General features: G+C 37.3%; 2 protein-coding genes and 1 pseudogene across 2 annotated transcripts; 2 read left to right on the top strand and 1 right to left on the bottom strand.

The window, feature by feature from the left end:
* Positions 1-426: 426 nt before the first annotated feature.
* On the top strand, positions 427-3,296 carry LOC113284212 (single-stranded DNA-binding protein WHY2, mitochondrial-like). The gene is made up of 2 exons (XM_026533624.1): positions 427-501; positions 2,212-3,296. Exon 2 carries the CDS (start codon positions 2,232-2,234, stop codon positions 2,967-2,969), a length of 738 nt encoding a protein of 245 aa, XP_026389409.1. The 5' UTR covers positions 427-501; positions 2,212-2,231; the 3' UTR covers positions 2,970-3,296.
* A 1,000-nt stretch (positions 3,297-4,296) lies between these two features.
* LOC113284211 lies at positions 4,297-5,501 on the top strand. The gene is made up of 2 exons (XM_026533623.1): positions 4,297-4,475; positions 4,647-5,501. Exon 2 carries the CDS (start codon positions 4,649-4,651, stop codon positions 5,219-5,221), a length of 573 nt encoding a protein of 190 aa, XP_026389408.1. The 5' UTR covers positions 4,297-4,475; positions 4,647-4,648; the 3' UTR covers positions 5,222-5,501.
* Positions 5,502-8,928: 3,427 nt separating this feature from the next.
* On the bottom strand, positions 8,929-15,051 carry LOC113284210 (annotated as a pseudogene).
* Positions 15,052-15,286: the final 235 nt, after the last annotated feature.

Here is a 15,286-nt window from a genome sequence, read left to right as displayed (position 1 = left end):
CTAAAGATTCAGCATCAACAATTCTCTCTTCACAATCATCCATTTTCACCAAAAAAAGTTACCTCTCAAATATTTTCCCCCTCCTACTCTCTCCTCATTCACCCAAATACAAATAAAAACATACACTAATCTTTTATTAAATAATCTTATGATTTTTGGATTAGGTATTACGTAAATTACTAAGACAAGAGGTAATCCTTGATTGATATTTAGATCCAGGTTTTATCCTTCTCCTTTATCCCCAATTAGTTTCAATATCCCCGAATCTTGCGGTTATTTTTTATCAACAGAAGTTGAAAGGTAACACCAAAAACCACGAAATTTATCACTTTGCCCTTTATCGGTTGGGTTGACTATCAAATTAGACTTCTTTGACCGATTCGGGAATATCTAAAACCTTATCGAGGTTATAAAACGCTGGAAGTAGTTAGGTCCAAATCCAAGAGGACTCAGCGGGCGAAGGAGATAAACCCTAGATTCTTTCTTCATCATTTTTCACTGGTAACCCATCACTCTCTATCTCTCTGTAACTTCTCATTAGCAGTAATAATCTTACTGTGTAACTTATTTTAATAATTTTAATAGATTTTTATTAGGATTTCAGCTTAGTTTGTGCTCATTCTAAAACCCTACATTGAAACTTTTTTTTGGTTGGTTTCTTATCTTCTTCTTCAATCAATTGAGTATCATGATAATTAAGATATGGGTTGTTTTTTAACTTTTGAAATCTTAAAAATGCTCTTTGGATTATCCTCATTTTGTTCACTATCTTTTGCCCCTGAACATTGGGTAGCTTGAAAGGATGCTTAAGTATGTGTGTGGAGAGGACCTAAACATACTTATGATTATTTCTTCAGTTAAGTGATAGTGGGATTAAGTATGTATAAGTGTTCGTTGTTGTACTATGGTGACCGAAGTGGTTTTGGGGTTAAGGGAATGTTGGTGGAAGCTCAATCCAGTATCTTTTAAATGTTGTAATGATGAATATGATAATGTATTTGAGTCTCTCCTGACCATTTTTGTTGAAATTGATGTGAATGCTTTGTGCCTTTGTATTCCGTGTCGTACCATATGGAGTCTAAACTCTTAATATCATAGACTTAACTCATTATGCAATGAGGTGGTTTACTTATCAAGTCGTCTTACAGATGTAGGCCTTGTAATTTGAAACACCATTGTCTTACAAATTCGGGAAACTTCCTATTGTTGAATTCTGATTTTCTGGATGGTTGAGTCCTAACTGTCAATAGCGGAACTGTGAAATTACTTGGGAAGCTCTATCTCAGATGTACATTGTATCATCTTCATGTGTCTCACGGTGTCGTGGTATTTTCTTGGGTTTATCAGTTGTAGGTGTGTTAATTTATCAATGTTCTGTTTCCTCATTCAGCATTTCTCATTCTTTTTCTGTTGTTTAGTTTAAGTAATTTGTTTTTATTAGCTAAATCATTTACTCTTTTCTGTGAACTCTCTCTTTTTATTTTGTTCACTATCTTCTGCGACTGAACATTTTTGAATAGTTTGCTGTACATGTGTATGGAGAGGACCCAAACATACTTATGATTGTTTCTTCAATTAAAGGATAGTGAGATTAGGTATGTGTTATTGTCCTGATGAAGGGGTATTGGGGTGAAGGGAACATTGGTGGAGGTGTGTGATATGTTTGAAGAGATTAAGAAGTTCAGTCCCACTATATCTTTTAAAGGAAGTTATGATTATATTGTATTTGATCCTCTCCTAGCACAAGTTCGGTGATATCGATGTCAACGCTTTATACTTTTGTACTTTGTCTCGTGCTACATAGTCTGAATTCGACTAATATCATCAATTGTCGCAGATTTAACCCATATCACTTCACAGTGAGGTGATTTACTTGTCAAGTCCTCTTACAGTTGTAGACCATCCTTGTAACTTGAAACACCATAGTCTTATAAAAAGAAACTTCTTTTTGTTGAATTCTGACTTTCTGAATGGTTGAGTCCTGACTTTCAGTAACGGAACTGTAAAATAACTTCAAAACCTCTACCCCAGATGTGCATTGAATCATCTGTATGCATCTCATAGTGATGTGATATTTTCTTTGTTTTGTCAGGTGTATGTTTTTGGGTATTCTGTATTCATAATTTCTCATTTTCCCCTATTGTTCAGTTCAAGTAATTTGTTTTTATCAGCCAAATTATTTACTCTTTTCTGTGAACTTCCTCTTGTCAGTTTGCTAGAAGAAGACGAAAATGTTGAAGAAGTTCTCTCAAGTCTTGACGGTTAGGAGACCTTTGTCTAAGTTTTTGTTGCCAAGAAAAGTAAGCAATACTGAGGATGCCTTATTGTCCAGAAGCTTTGTTTCCCAAGCTGTGGCTAGACCAAACCCTGCGTCTGATGGTGATTCAGGCAGAGTATTTGTGGATTATACTATCTTCAAGGGAAAAGGTGCTCTCAATATGTCCCCTATTCCACCAAAGTTCATCCAGCTCCAGTCTGGGGGTGGTATGAAGATAGATAGGAAGGGTGCAATGATGCTGAATTTTTTTCCTGCTGTTGGTCCAAAAAAGTATGATTGGCAAAACAGACAAGGTTTTGCTTTGTCAGTGACAGAGATTGGGGCCCTAATAAGTCTTGGACCTTCCGAGTCTGCTGAATTTTTCCACGACCCATCAATGCAATCAAGTAACGCAGGTCAAGTTAGAAAGAAATTATCAGTTCAGCCGATTGGAAATGGTGCCGGCTTTTCTTTTTCATTGAATGTTAACAACTCGGTGTCTAAAACCAGCGACCAGTTCTATGTGCCCGTTTCTAAGGCAGAGTTTGAAGTGATGCGCTCAAGTTTCAATTACATCCTGCCACGCATCATGGGTTGGGATCAGCTCTTTAATCCTCAGCTGCCAGCAAGTGCCAACGTTAATCCTGAAATAAGAGAGCCAGAGATGGAGCCGGAGATGCACTTAAGTCCTGATCCTGAGTGGGATAGGTAGACAGTGAACAAGATGTGGATTATCTAAAGTGTAAGTTGAAGAGACAGTAGTCATATTAAGTATCTTAACAAACGCATGTGAAAAGTAACCTGATAGATTAACAGTAATAGGAGTATACTATGTTTGGTATTTTGTTTTACCTTTTTGGTTTATTTTTCTTGGATAATTACCTGCATTCAGTCATTCATTCATTGTACGCCCGTTAACCCTAGTTCAGCGGCTCAATGATGACTCGGATGAAGGTAATGGTTATGGGGTTGGTGCATTTTTCTTCCTTATAGCAGGTGCTCTCAGTATGTCCCCTGCGTCTGATGGTGCTTTTGATTAGCTTTATGACCTTTTTTCACTTACACTTCCCTGTTGCTTTATTTTTCATCTCTGAGTCAACATCACCGACTCTATTTTCATCTCCTGGTGAAAATCACAGTAGCTCTCAAACTTGCTGTCTGACGGCCCCCAAATTGAGGGGGTGGGTGGGATGGGGTCTAAGCCACATTTGTTACAGAAATTTGCATACTTACCCTGCAATCTGTGACTGTAAATATGCCTTTTGCCTCGAAAATTTACGTGCAGCCAATGCTTTTTACAACTCTAAAATCCGCCATATATGCAGACTTAAAAATCTGCCATTGTTTTTTGGTTCTATCTGAATCTGAACCACATACCCTTGTGTAATATTTTTTCTGTTTTCGGAAAAATATTACTTTCACATTTTCATTTTAGCCTAAAAATAGGCTAAGTTGAAAAAATAAAAGTTGAAAAAGTAATATTTTTCTAGAAACGGAGGCAGTAGCTCTTAAGTAGTTTAGATATGTTTCGTGTTTAAAAAGGAAAAAGAAAAATAAATTTGTGTCTTGGTAAATCTGTCATGACACATAATATACACATAATGTATTTAATGAGTTAAAATTTGACACTGTGATTCAAAATATATGTCGTGATCAGAATTTATTAAGTGACTCAAAATATATGTCGTGATCAGAATTTATTAAGTGACTCAAAATCTGTCATTGTGATTCAAAATATACGTTGTGATCAAAATTTATTATACGACTCAGGATTTGTCATTGTAACTCAAAATATATGCCGTGATCAGAATTTATTGAAAGACTTAATCAGCGTGATTAAGATATATGTCCTGTAATCAAAATTTATTAAGCGACTTACAATTTGCAATTTGGCATAAACTTTTAGGATCCAAAATTTATAACTTTAGAGTCTTGGACACCAGAAATGTGAGTTATAATCCAGTGGCCAGCAGCAACAGATCTTAAAAACGTACTTTACTTTACACTAAAAAATCATTTTTTTACATAAAGTGGTCAAAAATCTCATCACAATGTGAATCTCTATGAACCCTAAAATGAGCATAAAAAGAGGACCCTTTGTCTAAAACCCTTTCTCTGTAACTTTAGAATCTAGATCCAGAAAAGGGCGAAAACGAAGGCGAAGAACAAGGAAGATAAACCCTAGTTTTATTTTTCCTTCTTCATCATTTTCTTACTGGTAAGCAACTAAATCTCTCTCCCACGATCTATTATTTAATCTTACTATATTTGACTGATTATATCCATTAATTTAATCAAACTTTCAGGTGCAATTTTGAATTTTTAGTACTAATTTTTTATGCTAATATACTGTTTGTTTAAATTCCTCAATGAATTTTTGTTTATACAGTGATGGGGGAAGGAAGGGGTTCAACACTGGTTCATATCCTAGTGGTTGCATTGAGCTTAGTGGCATTTGGGTTTGCAATTGCTGCTGAACGGAGGAGGAGTACTGGTTCAATTGTTAAGGATCCAAAGACTAACGATTCATACTGTGTTTATAACTCTGATGTAGCTACTGGTTATGGGGTTGGCGCATTTTTGTTCTTATTGGCTAGTGAATCATTGCTTATGGGGATTACTAAGTGTATGTGTTTCGGGAGACCTTTAGCACCTGGGAGCAATCGGGCTTGGTCGATTATCTATTTTGCATGTTCCTGGATGACTTTTCTGGTTGCTGAGGCGTGTGTTATTGCTGGGGCAACGAAGAATGCGTATCATACTAAGTACAGGGGAGCGATTTATGCGCAGAATTTGACTTGTGAGACTTTGCGTAAAGGTGTGTTTATTGCTGGAGCTGTGTTTGTTGTTGCTACGATGATTCTGAATGTCTACTTTTATATGTACTTTGTCAAGGCTACAACTCAGGCTGCTAAGATAACTAAACGAGCTAGCTCGACTGTTGGGATGACTAGTTACCCATAGGGCAGCGACGGATTATGAGCACTGAGAATCTGAGATGTAGTTTATGTTTTTTTATCTGAAAGTTGAATGAGAAGGTGATGTAAATGGTTGGTTGTTGTTGTTATAGTTATTGTTATAGAGCTCTCTGCCAATGAGTATGTTAGTAGTCGCACAACTAAAGATTCATGTAGTGAGGTGCAAAAAATAGAATCTATTTATTATTTGAAACATGGAAATGTTGCTCATACTTTATTTGATACTTGAGATGTTTGCAATTTAATAGTAGATTGTTAATTTGATACTTGAGATGTTTACAATTTAATAGTAGGTTGTTAATTTTGTTACCGAATTTGAACTTAATGTTTTATGTGCTTTACATTTTCTGTGTTTCTTCAGTTACAGGAGTCTTAATGTTCTGGTGCCAGGCATGCCAGTGATATCCTGTTCAGCATTCTCTTTCTTTGCTAACCATTAGGTTTATGTTAATAGTGTTTGTAAGATAGGACATTTGCTGTTCTATGTAATCTCTCTTTATTTTATCCGTTAGCTAGTATTCTGCACTTAGTTAGAAGAATTGCTTTCCTTTTTTTTCTGAAGAAAATGAAAAAGAAAATTTGTGGTTCTTCAATGGTTTGGAAATCAATGTCAGGCTTAACATTATGAAGAAAAGTTCATAAAACTTAAGTTGTGTTGCTGTCTTGTAGTTTTATTTTTCAAGCTACAGGATCTTGTTGCTATTAATGACTCAGGCAGAGTACATGCTCCATATACTGTTTTCAAGGGAAAAGCTGCTCTCTCATGGAGGAACCTTCCAAATGCTGATTTTGAGCTTAAGAGACCTCCTGCATCTAAGACAGCTGCTGGTCATCCTACTCAGAGGAGATTGCTTAATAGTTAATGGGTCTGGTTTGAATTTGTCAACTTCACCATCAAACCAGGTTAATGGAGATGGGATGGATTTCCCCAGGAAGTAACAAACGGAGGAAGTGATGAAGACCGATTGCCAAATAATCCTCCTGCTAGGAAGTGATGAAGACCGATTGCCAAATAATCCTCCTGCTAAGCCTACCTGGTTGAATGGGTTTGATGGGACGACGAGGAATGACGCAGTGCTGCAAAAGCTATATATGAGAATAAAGAAGGTTATTGCGTTGTTGTTAGCTTGCGGCTTGCCTTTTACAGATTTACAGAAGGTAAAAGTCTCATGGAGGAACATTCTTACTTGTGGCATCGTCAAGATATCATGTGTAAGCACTGCAAGAATGCACGAATCTCCAGGACATTCAAACTCGCAGATCCATCACCAGAGCACTGTCCACCTGGCGAATTTGTTAGAGGGAAATCCAGCTCGCAACAAGAATCCCGGAAGATGCAAAGCTTGAGGCTTACTTTGATGAATCTGGAAAGGCGCTAGACATGATGGTGCCTAAGCATCGTGTTGACCCAGAAGAGCATGAGGTTCGTGTTTGTCTCTGACCTCATCCTGGTACCAATGATCTATTAACTCAATAGAATTATTACCAATTATTATTTAAATTTGAGAACTCAAGGAAAGAAGGGATGATCAAAATGGTTCGCAATCAACTATTAGATAGAAATTACATTATTTCAATATATGTTATTGTCTTGCATATGTTTTTATCTGTATGGTGATATACATTTTTGAATTGGTCTTGTGTTCCGAAACCGAAAATGGTGACTTTTACCTTATTGTATCACTTGTGTAACCTAGGTTCTCATGGTCTACACCCTGATATACCTTTTTCTTCCCTTCTAGACATGTTTCACCTTGTTTTGGCACTTTTCCTTTTACTTGTTTTAGAAAAATCGAGTCAGGCAAGTTATTTATTTATCCTATGAGCAATGTGTATCAATGTATTAATCAGACATGTGGAATGCATATGCCATTTCTGGGCGGGCTATGTTGTTATGATTAGAGGAAGCTTAGGTAGTCTACTTAGTAAGTTACTGTATAATAATGATTAGTTACGGGAGGTACTTGTTGTCAGGTTATGTAACTGTACTTTCTTTATGCAGTTCTGTTGATACCTTTTTTACTTGGAAAAGGTTAGGGTTATTCAGTTTAAGTACACTGATACGAAAGAGAGCCTCCTGCAAGCTGCTCATAAAGCTCCTGTTGGATCCCTTGGCTTCCGAGTTCAGTGCAACAAATGGGTCATCATAGTTCGATTGCTAATGGCGGAAACATCAGAGAGAACTGTCTTCATGTAGAAAGGCATGAAAACAGTTATGGGGCCATACTTTGAGCTTACAAATGTGAGTTTGACTCTTCAAATTTGCACTAAATGAGGTATTGCCTATTTTTCTGCTCACGTTGGTTAAACGCTAGGTTGCATTTTTCACACTGGTTAAACGCTAGTTAGATAGGTGTTGACTGTTAAAGTTATTGCTCCGTGTGAGCCCTTTAACTAGTCAAGTAGGAAAAAATCACATCAAATGTTACACATTATCTAAGGATTTTGACAAGAGATCTTCAAATCTTGTTGTGGTTTTCAGGCTATTCGTATAGGTGATTTAGAGTTGTTTAGGAATGTTGTGGATAAATATGCAAGTACTTTCACGCTTTCAGCTCAGACAGGACTCCTGATCTGATTGTGAGGCTGCGGCGTAATGTCATCAGGACGGTGCTTCGCAATATAAGCATCTCTTATTCTGGCATTCCACTTGTTGATGTTGCTCGCAAGCTGAGGTTGGACTCACCGATCCCTGTGGCGGATGTTGAGAGCATTGTAGCGAGGCAATCGAGATGGTGCCGTCAATGCAGCTTCAGACCTTGCAAATGGGTGGTTGGTATCAAAGGAGACTGGGGATGTTTACTTTATAAATGAACCTCAATGTCCTTTCAGCTCGAGGATTGCCTTCTGCCTCAACATGCAGCATAATGAGGTTGTGTGCGAATTGTGAATCTCTCCAAATTCACATAAGAAGGAAAAGAAAAGTGCAGAAAAGAGGAAGGAGAGACAACAACAGGAGCAGGCCAGCTTTTGTCGAGGAGCTCGCAGAGCATTTTTTGTTCCATGTAATCTCGCTTTATTTTATCAATTAGCTAGCATTCTACACTTAGGTAGAAGAACTGCTTTCCTATTTTGCTGAAGAAAATGACGAAGATAGTTTGCAGCTCTTCAGTGGTTAGTAGATCAGTGTCAGGCTTCACGTTATCAAGAAAAGTTCATAAAACTGAAGATATGTTGCTGTCTTGAAGCTTTACTTTCGACCTACAGGATCCTGTTGCTGTCGGTGGTTCAGGCAGAGTACATGCTCCATATAGTGTTTTCAAGGGAGAAGGTGCTCTCTCTTGGAGGAACCTTCCAAATACTGAATTTGAGCTTGAGAGATCTCGTGCTTCAAGACAGGTGCCGGTCATCCTTATCAGAGGAGATTGCTTAAGGCGTCTGGTTTGAATTTGTGAACGTTACCATCAAGCCAGGCTAATGGAGATGGGATGAATCTTTCCCCAGTAAGTAAAACCGGAAATGATGATATACTTGCTTCCATTTAATCGACTTCCTCGATCTTAACGGCACCGCCATTAGCACCCATTGAAGGACCACCAGCACAACCATTTTGAGTTCCAAATAGTACTATTTTTGTCCTGGTTTAGGAACCGATCCAGCTACTTTGTTGTATATGTTGTTTATTCCCATCGGCATAGGACCATAGCAGTTCGTTTAATTCAGTTCTGTAATGTTTGTAGTGTATCATTCGACTTACCAAAGTAGATTATCATTTCCCAAAAAATAAAAAATGTAAAGAATTCACACTTTTACGATTACATGAACTACAAAATATCGGCTTATTTCTTAGAATGCACCACATAATTTGCTGAGTATCTAATTTTAGTTGATTATGATTAAAGCATAGGAGATTAGGCTTAACCTAACCACGCTGAAAGCGTAGATTACAGCCCCAACACAGCTAACTCTAAAATCCTACATAAAGGTTGAACCCGGCCATAGGCCGGGTGATACCTAGTTGACTACCTAAAATCCCAGCCACCACAGCCGCTCCATATGCCACAGCTTCGTCGGGATTAATACTCTTGCAGAGTTCTTTCCCACTGAAGAACTCCTGCAACAACTGCTGTACTTTCGGAATCCTACTTGATCCACCAACTAGAACAACATCATGCACATTGTTTCTGTCAATCTTAGCATCCCTCAAACACTTCTCAACAAGCTCCATACACTTCCTAAAAAGATCCATGTTCATCTCTTCAAATCTCGCACGAGTAATAGAAGTGTACAAACCAACACCTTCATATAAAGAATCAATTTCAATTGCAGTCTGGGCAGTGGATGAAAGAGTCCTCTTCGCCCTCTCACACGATGTTCTCAACCTTCTTAATGCCCTAGAATTTCCACTGATGTCCTTCTTATTCTTCCTCTTAAACTCTTGCACAAAGTGATTCACCATCCTGTTATCGAAATCTTCTCCTCCTAGATGGGTATCTCCAGCAGTAGTCTTCACTTCGAAAATACCCTCTTCATCAATATTCAGTAAGGAAACATCAAATGTGCCACCACCAAGGTAAAAAATAAGAACATTCTTTTCCCCAGTACTTGACACCTTCTTATCAAGACCATATGCAATTGCAGCAGCAATTGGTTCTTTGACAGTTTGCATCACATGAAGACCAGCAAGGACGCCAGCATCCATTGTAGCTTGACGCTGCCTATCATTGAAGTATGCAGGGACAGTAACAACAGCATTCCTTATAGGAGAACCAACATAAGCTTCCGCAATCTCGCGCATTTTGATAACAACCATAGATGATATTTCTTCAGCTGAAACTTGTCTCTTCGCCTTTGTATGTGGCCGTAATCATGAGGTTTTCACATGGTCCAGCAGTAACCTTGAAAGGCCATAGCTTCATATCAGTTCGAACTGATGGATCCGAAGCCCTCCTCCCTATCAAACGCTTTGCATCTACAAATGCCAGAAACCAGAAAAATTCAGTACAAACATTCACAATAATTCATAAACAAGAGTAATTCACTACAAGCACTATCAAACAGACGAAGATGCACAACAATTCAAGACCAACAAAAACAAAGTGGTGCAAACTCTTTTTTGCTGGATCGTTTAACTCAATTTGACTCAGTGGAGTCAGACTATGTACAGATATGAATAAATTTGGAACCAGGCCAAACGTTTACGTTTTGTTCAAATCAAGCCAACTTGTCCTAGTCTGACTGGATAAGTCTGACTCGTATCCATCCAAAGATAAGAGGACTTGGGCCACTACTAAGGTCTACACTACGCTAATAAGCCGAATGTGCCTAGTTCAATTCAAATCGGTTAGTCAATCTAGACAAATTCATAATTCAAATTACAGAAACATGCACATTGAGTCAGACACAATCATCTAACTAATCTACACAACCCAGACATGTAAAAAACTGATCATACTGGACTCTAACAGAGTCAGACACTATACACCCAAACCAAAAACCAACAAATTCAGAGACTGAAAGAAAGTAAGAAAAGAACCAATGTCTTACCAAAGACGGTATTAACAGGATTCCCAGCAACTTGATTTTTAGCAGTATCACCAATCAAAAGTTCAGTATCAGTAAAAGCAACATAAGAAGGTGTTGTTCTATTTCCTTGATCATTAGCAATAATCTCAACTTTATCATGTTGCCATACTCCTATACATGAATATGTTGTACCCAAATCAATACCAATCGCTGGACTTTCCTCTTTTCCTGCCATTCTCCAATGCTATAATAGCTTGCAGACAAAAAAATTACTATAACAACTTACAGACAAAAAATTTGCTCAGGGAAAAAAATTGCTTAAGAGCTTTGTTATGAAAATTTTGTGAGGAGAAGAGAGGGGTTTTGATTGTTTATTTATATGGGAACTGGAATTTGATTCCAGAACTTTCTTGTATGATCCCAAATAGTACTAGGTCTAGGAAAAGGCAATCATCTAAACTAGGAAACAAACCAGAAATAAGAAAAAGATAGCCTAATAAGAAATATATATAGTAGGAAATAAAGAACTTATACTACTAAAGCTAGGACTAATTGTCAAGTAAGGAAAGTCAGAAACTGATCGCAAAAAAGAAAGAAAGTAGAGAAACAATGTACTGCAGAAGTTAAGAACTTAAAGATATCGAATACAATAGTTAGTTGTGACAGTGACGAGTAAGAGATATGAAAGTTTCTTGATAAAAAGTCGGAGAGTTACTAAGATAAACAACCCAATTGATAATACTAAGAATAAGAACAAAATATCATCTTGATATCCTTGGATTTGAAAGAAAATCCAGTGCGTCTAAGGAATCGAGTTCATCATTGAGTTTCTGAATATAAAAATAGCAAGACTAAAAACAGCTAAAAGAGAAAAAATGAGAAGATCACTTAGTAAACCTTACACTGTTTCCATTCCATATTCAAAATTTGAAATGCGAAGATCACTTTAAAGTGTCTATATCCAAGAGGGCAGTGGAAGTACTGTTGGCATTGGCTTTACCACAAACGGCAGGAACATCGCATCTGCATCACATACATGTCTGTTATCCAAGCAGAGCTCTTCGAAGCTTCTAGTTTGAACATTAAACCCCCAAACCCAGTGCTTGTGACCGAGCAGAACAACATTTCGGTCAACAGGACTGAAACCTAAAACTTGGATTACTGCAACTTTACCTATTCGAGAACGCAGTTCTGTGAAGATAATACCTACTGAAATACCTTTGTGCAATATTTGCCAGTTGACCTCATTGAGCACCCAAAGACTCACAGTCATTCCCCTTGTTGTAGTTTTAGTTTCAGCATAACAAACCCTGCCTTCTGACTCCCCAATACAACTACGAAAGATACCAAACTCATCATCATCAAAACTCCATATCTGGCAAATTAATCAAACTACATCCATGTCTATCACTTGTATTTTTCTGATTGAGATTGCAAACTAACATTCTATCCCCCTTTTGAATCCAAAACAGCACACCATTAAGGATAACAACTTCATAAATATTAGAGAATTTCCACACAACATTTTCACCACAAGAAACTTGGAAACTTTCCCACACACCTAGATCAGAACAAAATATCTCAACAATAAATTTCTTGGAAGGCTCATCAAATTGTGGGATACGTACAACCTTATAACAACTTGCGAACGATGATGAATATTCACAAAATATACCAGTAACACTAATTGCTCCAGTCTGGGAACGGCGGTGATGAAGGAAGTGAAACCCACTTCTGAGTTAGTGGATTACAAACATGATATTTCCTACCATCTGAAGATAATGAAGAACAAAGTACCAAACCATTACTAGAACTTAACAGGCATAAGGTAGCTCCAATTTGTTTCTGATTCATAAGAAACTTAAAAGAGAACAAATGTTCATTTCTAGACATAAACCCTGAATGTAAATCAGGATATGTCGTCTTATATTTCAAACGTTTTTCATCATCGTGATCAATAAATGAATAATATAGTATCCATGGAAGAGACTTGTGATTGACTCGGTACCATTTGATCATGAAATTAGGGTTTGAGAGGTTAGATAACCATACCTTGGATAGACATTTGAATTTATAGATTGAATTCAGAGGAAGATAAGTAAAAATCTCAATCAAGATATCATCTGTTAGAAATGAGCGACTGCGAGAAGTTGAAGAAGCCATCCCCAAATCAAATTGAGATCTTGAAGTTCCGAATTTTTTTGCTTGGGATATCAACCCAATACAGCAAACAATGATAGGAAACGGATCATAGCCGCTAAATAATGTATATTGGGCCTTACGTTGACACCTTAGGATCGAATCCAACAGCCACTATTTTTTATTTTAATTGCTTGAACAACCCTTTGAGACTCTGAGCTATGTCACTCTTACTCGTATAGAATACAACAACGACACAATAAGCTTAACACATAACATGTGCTTACTCATAACTATCACTGTGCATCGGATGAATATAAGAAACACAAGTTGGGATTTTTATGTTTAGAAAGCTGTAAGTCAATGCAGTCATTACCCCTCCAGCTATCTCGAGTCCAAGGGAGAGGAGTAACATCCAACAGCAACACTCCATCCAAGACCCGATCAACTTCACCACCTAAAATAGCAGCCTGCACAGCCGCCACAACTTCATGGGGATTAATAATCTTGCAGAATTCTTTCCCATTAAAGAACTCTTACAAAAACTGCAGAATTCTTTCCCATTAAAGAACTCTAACAAAAACTGCTGTATTTTAAAAAAATGCTGATAGCCCATGAGGAACTATTAGTGAGCGTCCAATCCGTTGCCAATTGGCGATCAACATTGCAAATCTAATGCAATATATAAAAGGTCTTCAGAACCGCCTTGTACAGTGTGGGACTAATTTTGTCTTAATAATACTTCAAACCGAAATATTTTCCGTTGATTAAGACCCGTTTTACTTCTCCAAATCAACACGCAGGCCTCATCAGAGAATCGTGTTTTGTATTGGCAATATTGACTAATCTAATACCCAATTGATGTTGCATTTCTTTCCAATTCAGCTGTTCAATATTTGTGCAACGACTCCCAAGTTCTTTTAGGAATCCACTGCCTCTGGCAAGTTAAAACAAGACACAAACACCAAAATCGGGTGAAATTCACTACTTTCGGATGAATCGGAACCATCTGTTCCCCCTTGCATGATGAAAACATCAAGGACTTGTGTAATTTCTCACAATTAATTAACACAGTTGGGTCAGTACTTGAAACCAGACTAATTTATATGCTTAGAAAAAAGTAGAATCCTAGCTAGATGATAACAGTTGACATGATGGCAAAGTTAATGCCAAACCATGTATATATGGTTTCTAACTTATACATGTTGGAAAATGTAGTAAGTAACAATACAGAAGACAAGTTAGTATACTCAATACAAGATATGCTATAAGTAAGACACAACCAAATATAACAAAGGTTGAAGGCATAAACATGGATTTGTTCTACTGTGACGTTTTCACAAACATGTTGTGTGCAGTTGACCTGTAAATTGATGTTAGTTTAATTAATCCCTTATGCTTGCCACAAATGCAATGTTGGTGTATTCCAGTCGATACCCAACTTCATAAACATTCCAGGGAATATAGTAAACACAGTTTCAACATGATTCAAGCATTCAAATCAATAACACAATTGAAAAGAAAAGGACATATAGAATTAGAGAATAGAAATAGCAAACAGTGGATTGAGGCTAGAGAATTCTCTAAGTCCTTAAAACGATTACTCCCCCACAATGATGCTGTATGGTTGATTGGCGTCTCTTAGGATACAACAATCTCCTTCTTGATTGATGCAGCATTTCAAACAATCAAGACACAACAAACTAAATTGTGCAAATATGTAATCTCTTTGACACTCTGAACTTGACACAAAACAGGGAGTAAAAACTTGATTTGAACTGGGAATTCAGAGGAGGTTTTATAGATAAAATGGTGACTGAAAACAAGGGAAAAGAGTCTGTTCCCAAGAGGCACAATGTTTGGCCTTAACAGCAGGGACGAACCCAGGAATTATTGTTGGGCAGGGCTAAATTATCTAAGAACTACAGTGAAAGGAAAACCATGTAAAAAAAGATTTTGTTATTGTACTGAGATATCGATTTTTCTTAAAAGAGTTGTAGACAGTGCCTTCTCCATGCAAATGAACCCATCACTTGAAGAGTTAGCTGAAACACTCTTAAGAAAACCTAAATTGACAAGTTAAAGAAAAAAATACAAATCACTATACCTTTAGGTCTGTTCAGAGAATCAATTAGGCGAGTCAAGGGTTCAAGATGCTTCCAGATTCCTTTCAACCTCTCTAACTCTTGGCTGTTAGCAACTGAGAATAATTTTCAGTTTTCAATCGACAAGATATAGCACAGGTATTTCGTATTTATGACATTCCTAGTCAAAAGAGCGTTCGTAGTGGGATAGGTATTTAGGCTATTATCAGCTTAGACTAATTCCAATGGGCTGGATTGGAGTGTTAGATTTGCCGAAAAGTGCTGCAAATCAAAAAATAAGTGTTGGAAAAAAATTAACAGTAATAGTGGATAGTTCTCTCTCCTAGCAGCTGCTCGCCATC

Source organism: Papaver somniferum, chromosome 5 (genome assembly GCF_003573695.1).
Source record: "Papaver somniferum cultivar HN1 chromosome 5, ASM357369v1, whole genome shotgun sequence".
Lineage (NCBI taxonomy): Eukaryota > Viridiplantae > Streptophyta > Magnoliopsida > Ranunculales > Papaveraceae > Papaver > Papaver somniferum.
This window is presented reverse-complemented; position numbering and strand designations above follow the sequence as displayed.